The sequence below is a fragment of the Hippocampus bargibanti genome, linkage group LG12, assembly GCF_051943395.1.
Source record: "Hippocampus bargibanti isolate YZ-2025 linkage group LG12, ASM5194339v1, whole genome shotgun sequence".
NCBI lineage: Eukaryota > Metazoa > Chordata > Actinopteri > Syngnathiformes > Syngnathidae > Hippocampus > Hippocampus bargibanti.
The window spans coordinates 5169663-5189573 of NC_142745.1; the positions used below are offsets into that span (position 1 = coordinate 5169663).

The following is a 19911-nucleotide window of genomic DNA, read 5'->3' on the forward strand; positions in this document are numbered from 1 at the left end:
GAGGGGGAAATCGAATACAACCATGGGTAAAATGTGGGAGATGAGCTAAGTTACATAGTGAAGCCTTTTCACTCACGTTTTCAGTGTCCCTGAGGTCATGAGTTCCGTCACCAGAACGATGCATTTCTTTCCTTTCAATGGCGACTCCCAGAAGTCATAAAATCTCACAATGTTGGGGTGCTGAAGAGCCTTCAACATCTCTGCCTCCTCCTTGAATCTCTGCCTCTCCACCTTGGACAGTTTCCGCTCCTTTGGAACGTTTTTGAAGACAATTACTTTTCAAGTACAGTAAAGTCTCGTTATATCGATATCGGATATATCGATAGTCCCGGTTATATCGATACTATTTCTATGCACGCACGGAGAAAATTACATGCAAACAGGGTCGGATATATCGATAGTCCCGGTTATATCGATATTTTTTCGGACTCCCTTGAATATCGATATAACGAGACTTTACTGTATGTTGACATTCAGCCAATTGGACGATCAGTATCAGTGATGTAGTATCGGAGGACGTCTTTAACCCTTTCATGCACTTTGTAACCTGATGGCATGCTAGGTTGTCCACTGTAACGGCTGTCGCTGAAAGGTTTAAAATTAAACGCACCTTCAATCCGCTCTTAAAACCCGCTTGAGTAAACTTCAGAAGGTGACAGTGAAATATGGCAACTACTCATGTTGAGAGTGAACACGTCTCTAGCGTAAAGGAAAACATGGGGGCTCTTTTCAGCCCATTTCTTTTTGTGTGTTGAACAAAAACAACGGCGTACATACCGGACCCATATTTCCAGGCACGTATGACATACATGTTGGGTTTTGATATCAACCCACGTATGCAAATAAAGGAAAGATGCACATTTGCATGACTTGGTTTCTTTCGATGATGGTGTCAAAGTCAAGGCCCAGGGGCCAAATCTGGCCCGCCACATCATTTTATTTGGCCCGCGAAAGCAAATCAAACGTGAAATTGTATTATGCTTGCTAAAGTCTGAACCAAAATGTCAAAATGTTCCATGAAAACCACAATAAGTCATTGTTTTTTTACTTCAAATTTGAAAATTAGTTATTCATTCATTTGTTGTGCGGTTTATATGTAATACAATATGTGGAGGGGATTAAACATTCTAATGGCTTCCTCAAATTTATAACGGCCCATGAGAGAAAACCGCCATGGCAAAAAATGAGTGTGACACCCTTGCTTTACATGCACATGCTCACTTGCAACCGAGTGGATCTGAAATCAAATAACAAAAAGGATTAAAGGATCGTATTTTCCGGTGTATAAGGCGCACCGGAGTATAAGGCACACCCCCAATGAATGGTGTATTTGCAAACCTTTTCCATATATAAGACGCACCGGACTATAAGGCGCACCTTCAATTAATGAAAAGAAGTTTTGCACATATAATATGTAATTTGTTCAAGTTTTTCAAATATAAGTCATTATAAGGCGCTAAAGTAGAGGCTGGGGTTATGCACTACTTCTTCGACAGTGGGGGGGAAATTGAGTCGTGGATGCTGACAATATTAATTCACATATCAGGCGTATCTGCATATAAGGTGAAGGGTCATTTTTTTCAAGAAAATCAAGGCTTTTAGGTGCGCCTTATACACCGGATAATATGGTAGATTCTGTATGCTGTGCCCTGCCTTTCCTTGAATTCTTGTCTAAATAGTCAATAAGGTCAACATTTTTTTTTTTTTATGGCTTGTGTTAGCGCATCATAAACACGCACTGTTCAACACAATGATGAGACTGCTTTGTAACCCTCACATCGCTACACTGCGCGCATCGATTACAGACCGATGCCGAGGAGTCGGATTTCAGGAGGCCATTGTGACCTGAGCGGCGTGCAACCTCATGCATCTCAGATTACGCCTGCTGTGCACCACTCGACTTGTTCCGGATGAGCCTCTTTTTGGGTGATTCAAACAAGATTTGATTTTAAATTGTGAGATACCTGATACTTAGAAGTGGGAAAAGTTGTTTTAATTTGAGAAAATATAAATGAAAACATTCGCATCGTGCATTGAATGCTTTTACTGATGGAAAAGATTGCACTTTGAATCAAGTATGTAATACCAAGTAAAGGTCACTGTGAACTTACTCTTTTAGTATTACTTCCCTTATTCTGTTTTGTTTTGGGTATCATTCAGACAGCAGTGAAATCATCATTATTTGACAACTTTGGCTTTGTATTTTATTTTATTTTATTTTATTATTTTTTGTCTTGGCTGTTTCTCACACTGGAAACTCAACACAAGCACGCTAGATGCTTCCAAGAGTGATACGGATTTACCGGGACAGACGACAGGTTATTCAAAGGCTTCAAGTTAAACAACATTTTTTCAACTAGCACTGAGCGACAGAAATGCTTTGTCTTAAAGGACAACCGACGTCACTTTTTTGTTTTTTAGCTGACACCAGAAAAACGTTTTATAGCATCTAAAATACACAAAACACGCAGTATGATATATTTAGTCAAATGCAAAACACCAATAAAAATGACTTAAAGTGTCTAAAATCTGCAAAAAAATTGAGCTGCGAATTGGGCAGAAAATCCCGCCCCCAGTTCGTGACGTCACGCCAAGACGTCTTGCATGGCTAGTGAATCAAAACAATGGCTTCAGATTCGGAGAATATGCTTTCTTGTTACACATCCAGTTATGAATGATTCAAATAGTTCTGAAGAGGAAAGCATACATGTTTGGAATCGATTAAAGAATTTATTTGTGCTTTCTTGAGGCAACATTGGGGGGAAATCTCTCACCCAAAAAAGAGGCAGAAAATGGTGACCTCCTGTGGCCACCTCCGTTTCCACAGGCTGATAAATTCCTTATATGGCGCTTGGGCGCCCTCTTCTGGCCTTCTGGCGGCTTTTGGGTGCAACACGAGGTCCCCAGACAAAACAAGTACAGCAAAATACATTGAAGTGATGGAAGGACAATGCGCGTTCAAATAGTTCTGAAGAGGAAAGTATAAATGTTTGCAATCGATTAAAGAAAGTCTTCAGGGTCATTTTGATGGATCAAGACTGATGTGTAGTGTCACAGAAAATGCAGAAAATGGCGGCAGAGCTGCGTTGGAAATAGTTTTCTTTTTCAGCTTGGAATTTTTGTCAACGAATATCAGAGTTGTCTCATGTAACATACAACGATTCACCATTGCGTTATTTATGTGTTTTCCTTCTAATTTCGCCTCCAACACGGATCAACACGTTTTCAGACCAAATAAAGTACCGCAAAATGCATTGAGGTGATGCAAGGTATGTCATTTCTCAGTCAGGGACGTTCCTTCAGTGACGTAGGGTGAGGACTCGACACCAACTCAAAAACAAGACTTTAAGACAGTGCGAGTCTTAAAACGTAAAATATAGCTATACGCCGTGGAATCTTTGTAAAATTGTTAAAGGATGTCGGTTGTCCTTTAAGGATCGCCAACACGAAACAGAAAACTGACGCAGTACTTTGCATTTCACCTTTTTCATATGAACCTCAGAACTGTGAGGCAAACGGACTAAATCTCAAGGTCACGTCTTGCCGATTATGATTAAAACATAGACAAATAAGAAAACTGAATTCTCAAGCATGTCAATGTATCACTCCGTAAGTCGTATTTACAAAATTAATAATAATAATAATAATAATAATATGATAAAATAAAACTGCAACAGTGAATCTCCTGAATCCGCCCTTTTCTCCCCTCCTCCCTTTGATGCAGAGGGCTGCATCAGCGCGATTTACTCCCAAGGCACAAGTGTGTTGCACCACTCGGGGATGTAAGTGAACTGATGTTGAGAATTCAGCGCAGCCTGATCAATCAAATGCAGAGTGGAGAAGCAGAATGCTCAAAAAGGGCACTGGGATTTCATTGAATCGTAGCCTAATTTGTTTCATTCATCTTCTTCTGTATTTTTTTGTGGTATTCAGCAGAACGCCCCTCCTTAAAAAGTCCGTATTCACGTGAGCCGGCTATTTTCTGCTATCTCATGCTGTGACTTATACAACAGCGACGCAAGCGTTCCTTGCTTTAAAAGAGGTGCGTAGGAAAGGAAGCGCTAAAGGGCAAGGCATGGTCTCCAGGCACAGAAGGATTGAATCATCACTTGAGCTCCCCTAAGACGTTGCTCAGACAACATAAATATGGGCACGCACGGCCATTCTTGATGCAGAAGAGCGTGTCTTCCCTGTCGCACATTGCACATGTTTAACCCCCGTGGCCTTCCATTGTTTGCAGTTCTTTTTTTTTGACAGATGGTAGAAAATACATAAGCATTCTTCAGGATCATTTTTAATCCCTTCAATAAAAAAAGATTAGAATGTATTACTGGTACTTCGATATTAAATACAGCATATATTTCATTTGAATAGGAAGAAAAAAAGGGAATTGTTCAGATGTTTTGATTTTTAAGACTGTCTTCACAACACTCTTAAATAACCTGTGATGTTACACTATTGAACAGTTTGGGTTTTGACATAACTATAGATCATCCACATACTGACGTCGTGAGGTGTTCCCAGCTTGTACGAGCAAGCAAGGATTTGGCACAGACTTCCTATTTCAATTCTTTTTCCTGTATAAAAGTTGTAGTACGCCGTACATGATTTGAAATGATATAAAAATGTATAAAATACAGGGTAAATTTTGTCCCATCTTTTTAACCAATCGAAAATGCCCCAATTTTTTGAAGTTGAAGTCAAACATTTAAATATCTCTCTTTTTTTTGTATGTTTGGACTATCTTTGTACTATGATTGGAATTGGAATTGGAATAATAATCGTAATAATTTGTCAACTACATTAAATACAATCCCTCATCAAACATGTCTCCAATATTTGGAGTTCTGAAAGGGCATCTGAGATCTAGGCTAATCTGCTCATCACATGGATGGCATTTAAACCGATCATTAGATTATATCATTGAATACGCAGATTAGTAAACTTAACTATGGCCAAAATACTGTACGTCGTCGGCCTCCATCGGTCATGGCTGACCATGGATGACAGTGTGCCTGGGCGGTGTATTATGGAGAGCAGGTTGTCGCCTATGCAGCTTGCTCCCCCTCTCCACCACGCTGACTGGACCAAAGGAATAGCTGAGCTGATACAATTTGGGGTCAGTATGGTCGCAGGAGCTGCCGGAAAGGTGGCGGATCTCACCACCAGACCGCCTTCGAAGCTCCGGAGACTCGTGGATGGCGGGGTCGTCTTTACACCCGTGTAGGTCTATAGGACCTACCCACTGCCAATGTACAGCACCTGGTATTCCCAAGCGGTCTCCCATCCAAGTACTAACCAGGCCCGACCCTGCTTAGCTTCCGAGATCAGACGAGATCGGGCGTTCTCAGGGTAGTATGGCCAAAATACTGTACGTATAGCGGTCATAAATGGATGTTTCAGGTTGTTGGAATTACGAGAAAATAAATATCTTTAATTAATTAATTTATAGGTATATTTTTCCCCCACAGAATTCTGGGGCAACTGGATGCAATCACAATAGATTCAGGCGAAAAGCTGACGGCGCCCTTTCACCAATCACTTAATCATCCTCACATTCATACCTAGACAGAATTTTATCTGACACTATTGAAGTTGTATTAATTCAACAACGAGGTACAAGATTTGATCACCAATTGTGTAAATGTACATTTGCCTAACGTTAGTGTAGGCAGCATAAGGTTCATTTCCCATCAAGTTTTTTTGCACTGAGTGCCAACCAGTCCAGGATGGGTTGTTTACATTCAAAAAATGCTGAGAAAATGTGCTTGCATAGAACCTTTAACTCACTTTGAGCATAGGTTACTCTTAACCAACTTTGAGAAAACAACTGTTATCCTTTAAGGCGGCGATGTTTAAAACAGGCCACCAACAAAGCTAGTAAACACAAAAAAAAAAAACATGGACTCGTGCATTGTAAATAGCACAGCCATCTTAGGTCGAGTCAATACAGTTACATATAGTATATCCAATAGGCTTTTTATACTATATTTTTATATTTTGCACTATGTGCAGTTCTTTTTATGAAACTTTTTTGTGCACTTGTGCATTTTTTTCTTCTGCCATTTTCTTTTGTGCATAAAATACTTTGTTTTATCTTTCAACCCCCATCACACCTTTCAATTTTGCTGCTGTAGATTGCAAATTTGCCCATTATGGGACGAAAGGCTTTCTGATTCTTAAGTGTGTTAGGTTAGAAATATAAATAAATGTATCTATTTCCTTCAAGTGTGTGGATTTGTTTACAACTCCATTAGCATTAGCCAACATTTTAGCAAAACTCTCCATCCACCTGCTTGAGTGGTTCTCTTCATGTTTTTTTTATGCCAGAGAAGGTGATATTGTTAGCATGCAAAACACAGATGTTTTGTTCAATGTTTTTTGGGGGGAAAATAACAATTATTTGCCATTGAATTTCAATAAGCTAAACATATGTGGATTTTTGCTATCTGTGGCATGGGCGAGTATACACGTAAATATACAAGACAGTGAATAATGATTTTTTTTTGTGATTGATTTTGGTGATTCGTTTGGTGAAAATCCAATACATGTGATTAGTGTCTTTTGAAACCGCTTTTGGAACTTATGAATGGGTTTCATGACAAATGATGGAAGTTGTGACGTCGCCAGTTTCATGACACCTACCTGGAGTTCGCACCATGCTACTTCGACCCAAGTATCAGTGTCAAGCCCCTTGTAGACCGTCTTGAAGGAGCCTCTGCCCAACTCAATGTCGAACTTGAGAAAGCGACCCCCCGGTGATGTGGAAACAGCCTTCATCCCGGGTTCCTCTTCGTTCTCATCACTTCCTGCTTTGCCCGTGACGTCTTGTGACACGCCCTCTTCTTTGACCTCGCTCTGGCACGCGTCAGGTTTCTCCACGCAGCCCCCCGCGTCGTCGTCCTTCGCGTCCACCTGACTCTCCGGCTTCGACTTCTGCTGTTGGCCCACACGGGTGGCGTGTAAAGTCCGGTTCCGAGTCCGGTCGACGATGGAACGCAGGTCGATGTTAAGCACCGGCGTACTGTTGGCACACTCCGCCGTGTCCGACGTCTGCTCTTCGTGCTCCGACAGCCACAAACTCCGTCGAATGAACCTCTGGCGGACCCGTCCGCGGTAGTCCGAGGAGGGATATGCGCTGGGGTCGCTGGCCCCTCGCGGTGCTGTGTTCGGAACGTTGACATTGTCATCCGCGCCGTTTTCATAAATGGGCCTGGATGCATTGGCGTTAATGTCTGCGTCCAAATCGGGCGCCGATGAAAACGTTGATCCAAGTGGGGGATCTTTGTTCGAATCCTCCGCCGCGTGCATCCCTGCTAACGTGTTAGTCCCTCGGCATCGTGTGCGGAGGATGCGGATGAGGAGCGGTCCTCCCTTTCCAGTGCTGGTTTGCCTACCTGCAGCTGCCCTCGCATGCAAGTGACGCAGTTCGGAAGCTCCCAATGTACGACCTCGTGATTGTTGAGGATCGAGAGCACACCCTACACACCCCACCCCCTAAAAACGTCCATCTGGGATCCGTGCAAGTTTACCTAAGCGTGCACTTTGTTGCAACCGCTTTGCAAGCATGAATACACTTGATGCCATTCAGCGACAATGAAAACAATTGAGAACGTTTAAAAAATGGATTTGAAGGGTAAATGACCTGCTGGTGTGTGGTAGTTAATCCTTGCGTTTATCACGAGGCGAGCCAAGAGCGCAGATGCCATGCTCACTCAGTGAGCGACACGCCTGCAAATAAAGCGCCGGCATCCGGGTGGAAATAGCACGAGCTCAGTAGTCTTCCCTCCGGCGACCACAAGCACTTTTCTCCCAAGAGTGACACCCTGGAGTGGATAAAATAGGAGCGTGGATCAGATGATGCTCACTGCGACACGTTTCCCAATCATTCCCAACTCGAGACAGCTCGCGGTTCTATTTTTCATCGATAAGAAGGACAATTTGATGTCACAAAAGCCCACGCCCAACTGCGAGGAATCCAATCCAGGTTTTAGGCGACTCCCTCCATCTCAACTGGACGACGGCCGTATTGCCGTATGGGTGCTCGATCATGCTTGGGGAAATGAGGCAAACCCCTCTCTCTCTCTCTCTCTCTCTCTCTCTCTCTCTCTCTCTCTCTCTCTCTCTCTCTCTCTCTCTCTCTCTCTCTCTCTCTCTCTCTCTCTCTCTCTCTCTCTCTCTCTCTCTCTCTCTCCACCCAATGGCGCCACCCACGTGGAAAACGTGTCCAAAGTGAATATACAGGTAGGTACCATATTTTTACCAGTGTAGGACCGTCAAGGCCTTCAAAGCCTTCTCTGTTGGCCTAAAAATATCTGAATCACGAACTTGAAACGTTAATTATATTTCGTCCATGAATTCCTATTAAATAATTCCCAATTGTCTTTCAGCTCTTTTTCATTACTTTCCCCTTTACTACTTTACTTTTTGTATTTAAGCATTTAACCAATTACATTTCAGCCATCATTTGTCACCAGGGTCAGAAATCTACCTGGACGCATTCACAATCTGTTTTGCAGGCCCTGGAGCATAAAAATCAATATCAATGAAACTGTTCCTTTCAGTCAGAGTTTGCATTGGCAACCCAAAAGAGGTACCAACGCCTTCTTGATGGTGCTGGTCAACTTCAATGTTTTCGCAAACTATGATTGGCTAGTGACTAGCCAATCACAGTTTTCGAAAAACTGCTTTGATCTCAAGCCACCGAATGACAATAGCCGACTGGCCAGAGCTAGCACACTGTCTCTGTAACATTCATATAAACTATTGCAAGATCTCAAATCTCACTGTTGTTGTGATTGAAGACAATTTGAAAGAAACGTGAATTTGAAACACTATTTTCTTTGAGGACCACCAAAAACGATGTTGTGGTTCACAACTTGCCCCTGAGTCTCGAGTTTTACACTCGTGTTCCAATTCATTTCGATGTGTGAGGTTCAAATCTTGAATCTGAGCTCCGTGTGTTATTTACAGATTTTCCCTTTGAAAGGGTGAGTTTTTCAACTTCCTCCCATATTCCTAAAACATGGAGGCCAAGTTACTTGACTCAAAATGTAAGATTAATTCAAGTGTAAATGCGTTGTTTGTCTTTTGCCCAGCCAGGATAAACCTAAGAGCATCCGTTACAGTACAAATTGTTCAGAAAATTGAGAGTTTTGAAAGGCGCTTATAAATGTAATGTATTATTATTATTATTATTATTATTATTATTATTATTACCTTTCTCCTCACAAATGACAAAGCGTGATACAGCATATGAAAGTGACGACCAGCCTGCAATACTACTTTTGTACACAAGATGGCAGAAAATTACCGAATACAGGAAACAAGTCAAGTTCGTCTGCTTCTCACTTTCATCAACGGAAACATGACTCATTTTATATTTTCATCATTTTTTCCTAATGTGGTGGATTAAAAATGAGAAAACCCCCAAGCACGACAAGTAAACTAGTGAGTGTAGTCGTCGTTAGCCTGCCCTCGTGTCTGGGAAGAGGCGGGTGGGAGTGTTGGCTTTACTTCCCCCCCTTCTGACGTCACAGGGTAGTAATTCCACGGACTGTGACCGTGGCCCCCGACACACACACACGCTCGACCACCGAGGCTGTTGCAACATTCCCGGATTAATCCACCTCCTCTCAGTGCTGGAAAGGTAGATCGTTATTTATCGGAGATGGCAACGGGAGACTTTGAGATGAACGGAGATGCAGACCGGAACGGCAACGCGGAGGTAAGGCGGTACCGTTCGACTGGACCGACACCCCCACCCCCCTTACTCTACTTGTGACGGGCTCAGCCGCAGTAGTGATAAACCGGTGGGGCTCCGCAGAGGCTGGAAACCTAAAATAAATAAACGCTCGCCAGTTTAGATCGAACCAAATCTACCCCCACCATTCACGATTTAATGTGTTAACATTTGACTTAGAGAACATCCCGGTTCTGAGTGGTTTCAGTTTCACGACATGCTGTAAGTCAGCAGAGGGGTTCGCTTGACCTGCTGACAGCATTCAAATTATGAAAAAAAAATATTTTCACCGATGTGAAGGATTCAGCCTTTTATTAAATGGTAGCTAATGTGTTTACGGTTTACTTTTTGTACTAACAATTTCTCCTTTACAACTGACTTCAATAGGTCGTGTGACGTATCCACGTGTATAAACGGCACTGATAAATTAGTTAAATCAATCTGTGAAAGCTGATCAACTCCAACATGCAGGTGAGGTAATGGGCAAAAGTGACGTAACTATGATGTCATCAATAGTGACTGGAAAAGCCGATCAGATTGGTCTGATCTCACCCATGTGATGATCTTACAGGCATTATATTACTCAGCGGATATCAAAGTGGGGTCGGTGAAGAATTTATAAAAAAAAAGATGTTTAAGTCATGTGCATTCCCAGAGAACAACATTCCAGTAAATATACAAGTAAAAGTACTTTACCCTCCGTTAGCTTGGGGCCAATTAAAAGCTCTTATATATGCTTAAAAAGTGTAAAAAATAAGTTAACTAGTGTATAGGAAAAAAAAAAACAAATCATGTATATACCATTACTTTTGACAATGTGCATTTAGAGAAACTGTTTCCTTTGATGTGAGTCTTTTCATATACACAGCTGTGTACATTCATTTTTTAATTACTGATTTCCACCTATACCCACTGATCATCTTGTCTTTGGCAGCTAAATTGATCTATCTGTCATCATGACATTTTGTCTTCAACTGCTTCGTAATCTCCCATAACTGCCTGAATTTAGCATGGTGTCATGCGAGTGTAAATTTAGGATGTAATTCTCCTGTAAATCTAGAATTAGATAGACGACAGAGGTTCCTCCCTATTTGGGCGTTGCTATGATATTGAACTATGTCAATATTTGAATGTATTCGAGCTGGAAATTCCAGTTTTTAAAAGAAACTTGATGAATTCAAATGACCATAACTTTCAAAAAGTACAACTTAGAGTTACGGGAGCTGAAATCCCTCACAATGCCCCAGAGTTTTTTTTTTACAAGCTCACAGGAAGAACCCAGTCCAAGTTCGTGAGAAAGGCTCACTCGGAAGGCTACAGTAAAGCGGGGGTAACGGAGCAGGGGGGGGGGGGGGGTGCAAAGACGAATGAGAGGAGGAAGTGAAAAGGATATAGTGTCACGATTGTGGCATTCTGGTCCACAACTTAGCGTTGTCAGTCGTAGTACAAGGCGAGTCCTTGTTGAAACTGTGAGTGCTCGGTCTAGATGAAACCTTGACCACTCATATGTAGAACTTGTGTCCTGTGGCGAGTGACCTGGGCTTCCTCTTATGTAAGTTTACGGGCATACAAAAGGAAGTCTGCGTATGGCTTCTTCCTGACTGGAATGACCAGCCCTTTTCAATAAGGCAACTCGTCAAAATGGACTTAATGCCCCATTTGATTTGCATTTACTGTTATTTCTCAAAGATGTTAAACATCCGAGTTTGTTCAGCGTCGTTCGTGCGTTATTCACGTGGTTGGATTATTCTTGATGTCTCTGGGTGGAGCCCCCCTGGGTATTAAAATAACCCATTAAAGGACAACCGACGTCTCCGGACAAGTTGTGTCCATAATTTGTAAAATGGCTTCAAATGACTTCTACTGAGCGTATTTTAAAAAGATTCCACCACATATAGCTTTATTTTACGTTTTAAAATTCGATCTGGATATTCAGGAAGTCTTGTTTTTGAGTTAGTGACAAGTCCGAACGTGACGTCACTAAAGGAACGCCCCTGACCGGAAAAAAAAAACACACATTGTAGCAGTCCTTCCATCACGTCAATGTATTTTGCTGTATTGTTTGGTCTGAAAACCTTGTGTTGCACCCAAAAGCTGCCAGAAGAGGGTGTCCAAGCTCCATATAAGGAATATATCAGCCTGTGGAAACGGATGTGGCCATAGGAGGTCGCCATTTTGTGCCTCTTTTCTGGTGATCCGTTTCTCCTCAATGTTGCCTCAAAATGGCATGGAATAAATTGTTTAATCAATTGCAAACATGTATGCTTTCCTCTTCAGAACTATTTGAATCATATTCATAAGTGGATGTGGAACAAAAAAGCATATTCTCCGAATCTGAAGCCATTGTTTTGATTCACGAGCAATGCAAGACGTCTTGGCGTGACGTCACGAACTGGGGGCGGGACTTTATGAAAATGCCCAATTCGCAGCTAAAAATTTTTGCAGATTTTGGACACTTTAAGTCATTTTCATTGGTGTTTTGCATTTGAATAAAAATATCATACTGCGTGTTTTGGGTATTTTAGATGCTATAAAACGTTTTTCTGATGTCAGTTTAGAAACAAAAAAGTGACGTCGGTTGTCCTTTAAAGTCTAAAAAAAAGGGTGCTGCTTTTACAACATGATTTGACCTTTGCAAGGAAAGCAGAACTGTTATCCTTTAGGTCATGATAATTTTACCAAGTTTTGGTTTCAGCTACTAAGCATTTTGACTTCCAACAGGGTTCTTGATAAACATCAAAATGGGATGAACATGGTTGTGCAATGCCCGCAGACCAAATTGTGACACACTCACCATTCGCACGTGATGGGCAGCGTAGGAGTGCATTGGTTTTCTCAAAGTAAAACTCACGATTTGTGCCAAGAAACACATTTTGATGGCTCATAGGAAATTCCATCTTGTAAAAAAAAAGCCCAAATTCCCCCATAAGGATATGAAAGTATTTCCTACTTGGGATTTTGAAACATTGCACCATCGAAATCCGATTATTCAGTTAGAAATTAAGCATAGTTGGCAAAACTATTCAAGCTCATGAAATTAAAAGAAAGAACTTTAAACAAGCCAATACATATTATGATTGTGTTTGAATACCTATATAAAGTCCCTACATACATTATACAGTATACTGCGGCACAGGTGTCAAAGTCGAGGCCCGGGGGCCAAATCTGGTCCGCCGCATCATTTAGTTCGGTCCACAAAAGCAAATCGAGCATGTCAAGTGCCATGATGCTTGCTAACGTCCGAACCCAAAATTTCAAATAATCGTATGTAAACCACAATGGCAGTAATTACTCTTAACTTCAGATTTGAAAACTCGTTCATTAATTTTTTTGTGTGTTCTATATGTAATATGTGGAGATGTTGCCCAAACTCATAACGGCCCTCAAGAGGAACCTAACCACAATGTGGCCCGTGACAAAAAAAAAAAAAAAAGAGTCTGACAGCCCTGGTATATTGCCTACTGTAAAGATATATGCACATAAACAATTCAATTATATTTTTAAAATGCAATGACATGATTTCGTTGAGTTAATTGACGGCTTATTTTCTGATTCAAATCGATTTTCCCATAAACCCCGAATACACTCTGTTGGACTTTTATTTGTTGTCTCTCATTGATAGAGCAGTGTGCAGCCTTTCTATGGCAAGGTGCATTACTGTGATCCGTAGAGCTGAATTTCTACAGTGCCCATGTACGTGGTCTTTGTGTTGCAGATTCCACTTCAGGACCACCCGCTGAGGCCAAGGCGACCCTTAAACATGAACCACTATGCCAACAAGAAGAGCATGGCACAGAGCATGTTGGATGTTGCTCTTCTGATGGCCAATGCCTCGCAACTGAAGGCCGTACTGGAGCAAGGCCCAGTCTTCTCCTTTTACACGCCACTCATCATTCTCATCAGCGTCTCACTCACCTTGCAAATCTTAGTGGGAATTCTACTCATTTTCATTGGTAAGTTTTTTTTGGTCCACAATGTTTTGTCTGTTGCTGTCATAACAAGCAGATCCCTTTCAAGAACCTCCTTTGTTTTCACCAAGGTAATCTGACACACAGCTCGGTTGGTTTCACACAGGGGATCTTTTAAAGCCATCTGATACGGAGTTGATTGAAAGTATCTGACAATGGGAAAAAAAAAGAATGAGGGGATTGTATAAACGCTATACGAGAGAAAAGCACATGCATGTATTCTTCAACATGTTGGCTGCATTTTAACTCATTCACCGCCATCCTTGAATTTATTCGGGAATTGAAAAACATGCCATAGAGCGCCATTTCCAAATTTGTTCGGGTTTTATTTTTTCTTGCGGGGGGTGCCGATAAAGCGCTGGTGAGACCTCTGGCAATGTTATTTCCCTTCCACAAGGGGCAGCATTCCCCCTTTTTCCCATGTTAGCACTTTTTTCCCGCTTCCGCTGTTCTTCAAGCCATATATAAACCAATATGTATGTATAGCCTTGAATTTTGGACAGCCGCCCTTATTTCAAGCTCATATAACTACAGACCCATATGATTTAGGAACAAACTTTTTTTCTCGAAGATATTCTAAGGTTTCTATCACTGTATTGAATGTTTATGTAGTCCTTAAATTCAATATTCTGCGGGTCCTGGAATTCAAGTGACAATGACAAAAACCCTGGCACTGAAGTGGACACATTTTTGCACGTCTGGGAGTGAATGAGTTAATAGGTAACATTTGGATCCTTTGGTGTTTGAAAGTCGCAGCCTTCCTGTCAAATGGTGTCGTAATCTTATCCTCACAGTACATTCATGCTCTTATTGTGGAAAGTAGCTAAATTTAGAGTGGCATAACGGAAAGAACTAAGTGCCTGTCAACCATTTGAAACTACTTGTGCATGATGCCGGCTCATGACATTAAAAAAAAGAAAGTTTAAAATTGGAACCAGTATGAAAAACCATACAAAAATATGAAAGAAAGAAGAGCAAAGGAACAATTAATCCTAAGGGAAACGCTGAGTTATAAACGGTATCGTCCACAATAATAATAACGACCGTTGATCTGGTAGGCGGCTCTCTACTGCCCTCTAGCGGACAAAGACAGTCGCGCTGATGATAATGCTGCAATTTATCTCTTGCAGTGAAATGGAACCTGAATGACGAACGCATGCACTACAGATTGAACATCTTGGAGAACTTGAGCACAGCCTTTGTATTTGTTATCGTCGTGGTCAACGTTTTCATCACAGCTTTCGGCGTCCAGCGGCCCAACAATGACCTGAAACAATGACCACCCGTCACCCATCTGCCAAGTGGATTGACTCGGAACTCACAGACAACTAATGTACTCTGCCAACAAAGTGTTTGGCAAATGCACACACAGCGTTTGTCCTGGAATTCGACCTCGCGGGCTCGAGGGGAGAAAATGTACGCTTGGTCAAATGAACTTAATCCACTTTATGATGACTGTGTTACTTTTTTTTAACTGTGGTCAGTATTGCGTTTTGTTGTTGTTACCTTTTCATTATTACATACATGTATGCTAATTTTAAAGGACTACCGACGTCTCCGGACAAGTTGTGTCCATAATTTACAAAATGGCTTCAAATGACTTCTAGTGAGCGTATTTTACAAAGATTCCACCGCATATAGCTATATTTTACGTTTTAAGACTCGTGCTGAATATTCCGGAAGCCTTGTTTTTGAGTTGGTGATGAGTCCGCACGCGACGTCACTGAAGGAACGCCCCTGACCGAAAAAAAAAGGAAACATTGTAGCAGTCCTTCCATCACGTCAATGCTTGTTTGGTTTGAAAACCTTGTGTTGCGCCAGAAGAGGGCGTCCAAGCTCCATGTAAGGAATTTATCAGCCTGTGGAAACGCAATACACTACAAGAGGTCGCCATTTTGTGCCTCTTTTTGGGTGAGACATTTCCCCCCAATGTTGCCTCAAAATGGCACGGAATAAATTCTTTAATCGATTGCAAACATGTATGCTTTCCTCTTCAGAACTATTTGAATCATATCCATAACTGGATGTGTAACAAGAAAGCATATTCTCCGAATCTGAAGCCATTGTTTTGATTCTCCAGCAATGCAAGATGTCTTGGTGTGACGTCACGAACTGGGGGCGGGACTTTCTGAAAATGCCCAATTCGCAGCTCCATTTTTGTGCAGATTTTGGACACTTTAATTCATTTTTATTGGTGTTTTGCATTTGACTAAAAATATCATACTGCGTGTTTTGGGTATTTTAGATGCTATAAAACGTTTTTCTTATGTCAGTTAGGAAACAAAAAAGTGACGTTGGTTGTCCTTTAATATCACGCTCATGTTGTTGTGACAACTGCCGTATCATACAAACACACATATTTTGTAATACTGTTTATCACTGGATGTTTTGATGTTTCATATTATACATCCCGTACTTCCTTCATACGAGTTTTGCCTTTGTGCATGTCTCAATTATTAAACATAAAATATGTTACATTTGATCCTTGAAATGCCTCATAAGATTCATTTTTGAAAATATATATTCAATGTAGTCTTTTAGGCATGGACCAAGAGATGGAGCTACTAAATTCATTGTATACTTGCTTAATGCGCTATGCAACCACTACTGTCTTTAAAATAAGATAATGTGCATATTTTAGTTAAATCCTTACATTGTCTGTTCAATGATGTGTTTTTATAGAATTTTCTAAGGACTGAAATCTCTTTTGGATTTTAACGAATGGTGTAACAAACACTGTGAGCACTATTTGAAATTAAAGTTATGATCAAAACAAACACATGTTGTCATTTTGTTTATTATCAGAATATATATAGTTCAGAGGACCAAAGTAGCACTTCTATGGTTAAGGCATCTTAAAATGACAGTGAAACAAAATGGAGGCACAGGAAACTTGGACTATCAATCAGAATTAAATATGGACACGCAACTGCATATTGATATAAGAAAATAAGAAACAAAAACTCCAAACCATGCGTGTAATAGAATTGCTTCTGCATATTTTCATAAAGCACAGTTTTTATACTGTAGCGACTGTTAGGTTCATGAGTCCTCCTTTTTTGTTTTTCTTTTTGATTTGATTAAAATTGGCAGAAGGCACTCTAGTGTAGAAATGTATAATTAACATGGGAAATGAAATTTAGCAATATACAAGTTGTAATTTCTACACTTATTTGTTAAGGCACTAAATTTTGCAGCAGACCACAAAACATTATTAAATAGTCACAGAAACTTGTAACGCATTCGAGTTTTAAATTCCACTGCCATTGGGTACTTTACTGTCTGAGTGAAAATATAAAGAATAACAGTCGTCCCTGAATTTTGATTAAGTGCTAAAATACATCATGATATGTTCAACGAAAAAACTTGGTTAGAGATGCCACGAAGTAGGTGGCAATGCCTTAACCATATATGTGTTGCAGGCCACAGGGGCCATTTCCATCCTTGTCAAGGGGAGTGCTAACCTTCTCTCCTTTCATACAACACAAATCACATAGCCACATTTCAAACTCTTATAGTGACACGAAATCGGCCCATCTTCACTTAAGGTGCCAGCAATTTTTCTCGCATGTTATCTCAGAATAAAACTTTTAGTTTGTTATTTTCTACAAGGCGAACGTGTTCCGATTCGAAATTTATTCGGACAAATACTACGTTTTGTTTGTTGTTTAGTTTTTTAAACAGAAACCCAGAATGCATTGCGCATTAAACTTGGAAGGGATTGGCGAGGATAGTCATGTGACTGCATGCGCATTGGCTAACAGTATAACGTTATTTCTTTCTAAACATAACGAAACCAATCGATCCTAAATTATTTCATCTGATCACACCACCGGGCGCTTAATATTCTCATATTTATCTCGGTGAATTGTGTTTTACCTCACCGAATAAACTCATGTTGTTCTTGTTGTATCATTATACCACACGAGGGCGACAAACTACCAATTTAATGAGATTCAACAGCTGACTGTCGTCAAAATAATTAAACCTGCACCATGTGCATGGTAAATAGTTAGTGGAGTAAATTACAATAACTGTCACATCTTTGGTCAGTAAAATGGACTATGCATTTATAATCTTTGAAAATATAAATGTAGAAAGTAAAAAGATGCTGAATAGTATTTAACACTTCCCTGATCATTTTTATGATTGAAATAACTCAAACTAATTGGCCATCAACCAATTTTGTCTACTCAAATGTCCCTCATCATTCATATTTTGGACCACCCAAAGTAGGAAATATAAATATGTAAAAAAAAAACAATCTTATAAACCAATTGAAAGGCAATATATGGTGCTGTGCTTTGGTACAAATAAAGATTTGCTAAAGCCCTAGGTCACTGAGGGTCTGTCGGTCCTTACTTCATGAGGCTCTCTTCGGTGTACCACACAAGAACCTCGCGGGCTTTTCTTTTCAAACCCAATGCCGCCATGCCAAGAGCCCCGCTTCCTCCAGTCAGTTTGGCTTCTACAGAACAAGGACACCCTCTACAGTGACACTTGACTCCACACAATAAATTGGACGTTGCTTTTAAACCCTCCCCCCAGGGATTATATGCATGCCATACAGAAAATAGCTCCTTACCACCAAAATAATAGACTAATGCTATTCCAACTGCAACACTGAAGCAGCCTATGAAGAAGAGGGGACCTAGAAAGAGGGATTTTTGAATGGGATTTCTGAATGGACCTCATTGATTCATTGATGATGACATGCAAAATTGCAGCAAACTGACATTACAAAAGTTTAATCAGTACATTCTACATATTTTTCTTACCATTGTCGTTCATAATGTGTCGCTCTTTGTAGGCACTTGGAAGTGTGAGAGGATCAACAGAATCTGGGGACAAAGTGATGATTTTGATTTGGAGGGTGTAAACTCTTGGAATACAGTAGAAGGTCGGCATTCTCATGTTGGAATGTACATGTAACTTAAAATATGCCTCTAAATGATAATCGCTTTATGACAGTGACTGTTATAATTTGAATTCAATTTGAATGTCAGTGGAAGTGAAGAGATTTTGTTTGATTTTGGTGGTTCAACTGAATGTGTGTTGTTATGTAGTTCACTATGAGATTTTTATCGTACATGATAGGAGACATTTCAGGTCCTTACTTCGGAGACGGAGCCGTGTTGGTAAGCTGTAATAGACATCCTCTACATGCAGGTGAAGAGCCCTGTAAAATTCTCTACATGCTTCTTCGCCTTTTGCTTGTAGGTGCGTCAGGAGCTCTCCTCGTCGGACGCTTGTGGGCACATCCAAGTTGCGGAACTACGATGGACCACAAATGCAATAAAAGGATGCTACAATTTTTTAACCTCTAAAGTAGCACATGCACATGCATCCTCACACACAAATTTGTTGACGTGGATAAATGTGACATTTGTCTCTTTAAGTCACCCACCCAACAGCGGCAAGTATTTGTATTGTATTTCCTTATATTTTGACAACAAGCATTGGTGAACTTGGTCATTGCTGAGTATTTGATGTGTAATGTGTGCACTTGTCACTTGCCTTGGTGGCCTCCTTGTCTGTGAGTATTTGTGGGTAGATCCTGTTGAGTTGGAGGATGATTTTGTCCACCAGGTCTGTGTCCAGTCTCCTCTCTGCTCTGAGGAAGGCCCCATCCTCTACCAGTTGCTCATGAAAACTGTCTGTTCAAACACAGGAATCTCATTAAAATTAAAACCAAATCCGAATCAATGGCAAAACTAGATATGTTGCTAAGCACGGTTTGTGTTTTATGAACCATCGTTTTAATCTAATCGAAAAAAAAGAGAAACAGAATACAGTACATGTCCACATGAGTTGTCCACTGTCCGCAGCAGCTACAACATCTAATAGAAAAACTAACTTTTTGAAGTCGAAACTAAACAGTATTTTTATCGGAACAATTATCATTCGCAAGTAAAGAGTGCAAATTAATTAAACCTTCAGCTATTAAAGCAGAAAAGCCACCGTGAGAGGACAAATTTGCTTTTTCCACACAACGAAAGAAACAAACCTCCCATCGTGGAGTCCCTTCTGTCCTTTCTCAAACCGCGCCCACTCGACGTAATAACTTCCGCCCCGCCACCGGAAGCGGAAATCAAGGTAGACGTTATTTCGTAAACTGAAAATGTGGAAGCAAATGAAACGTTTAATTGTACAGCGAACGAAATTTTATTCAAATATAATTAAATACATAAATAATAGAAT

General features: G+C 40.7%; 3 protein-coding genes, 1 non-coding gene and 1 pseudogene across 5 annotated transcripts in view; 1 reads left to right on the forward strand and 4 right to left on the reverse strand.

The window, feature by feature from the left end:
- The window catches only part of wnk2 (WNK lysine deficient protein kinase 2), a 30490-nt gene extending 22385 nt beyond the window's left edge, over positions 1-8105 (reverse strand). The window contains 3 exon segments of the mRNA XM_089010490.1: positions 77-249; positions 6646-7373; positions 7376-8105. Of these exon segments, the coding sequence (XP_088866616.1) occupies positions 77-249; positions 6646-7373; positions 7376-7415 (941 nt within the window). The 5' untranslated portion in view covers positions 7416-8105.
- On the reverse strand, positions 5251-5369 carry LOC148890098 (5S ribosomal RNA; annotated as a pseudogene).
- A 1427-nt stretch (positions 8106-9532) lies between the features above and the next one.
- LOC148890099 (ninjurin-1-like) lies at positions 9533-15862 on the forward strand. The gene is made up of 3 exons (XM_089010650.1): positions 9533-9727; positions 13458-13695; positions 14841-15862. Exons 1-3 carry the CDS (start codon positions 9671-9673, stop codon positions 14987-14989), a joined length of 444 nt encoding a protein of 147 aa, XP_088866776.1. The 5' UTR covers positions 9533-9670; the 3' UTR covers positions 14990-15862.
- A 627-nt stretch (positions 15863-16489) lies between these two features.
- On the reverse strand, positions 16490-19766 carry card19 (caspase recruitment domain family, member 19). 2 transcript variants are annotated; one of them, XM_089010649.1, is made up of 6 exons: positions 19718-19766; positions 19228-19367; positions 18828-18984; positions 18489-18551; positions 18296-18361; positions 16490-18178 (listed from the first exon to the last, which is right to left on the reverse strand). In XM_089010649.1, exons 1-6 carry the CDS (start codon positions 19722-19724, stop codon positions 18069-18071), a joined length of 543 nt encoding a protein of 180 aa, XP_088866775.1. In that variant the 5' UTR covers positions 19725-19766; the 3' UTR covers positions 16490-18068. The 2 variants fall into 2 exon arrangements, with proteins under 2 accessions (XP_088866775.1, XP_088866774.1); XM_089010648.1 differs by lacking the exon at positions 19718-19766 and adding an exon at positions 19509-19688.
- Positions 17069-17196, reverse strand: LOC148890101 (U6atac minor spliceosomal RNA). Its single transcript, XR_016116771.1, has one exon. It is a non-coding gene; the product is annotated as a U6atac minor spliceosomal RNA (small nuclear RNA).
- Positions 19767-19911: the final 145 nt, after the last annotated feature.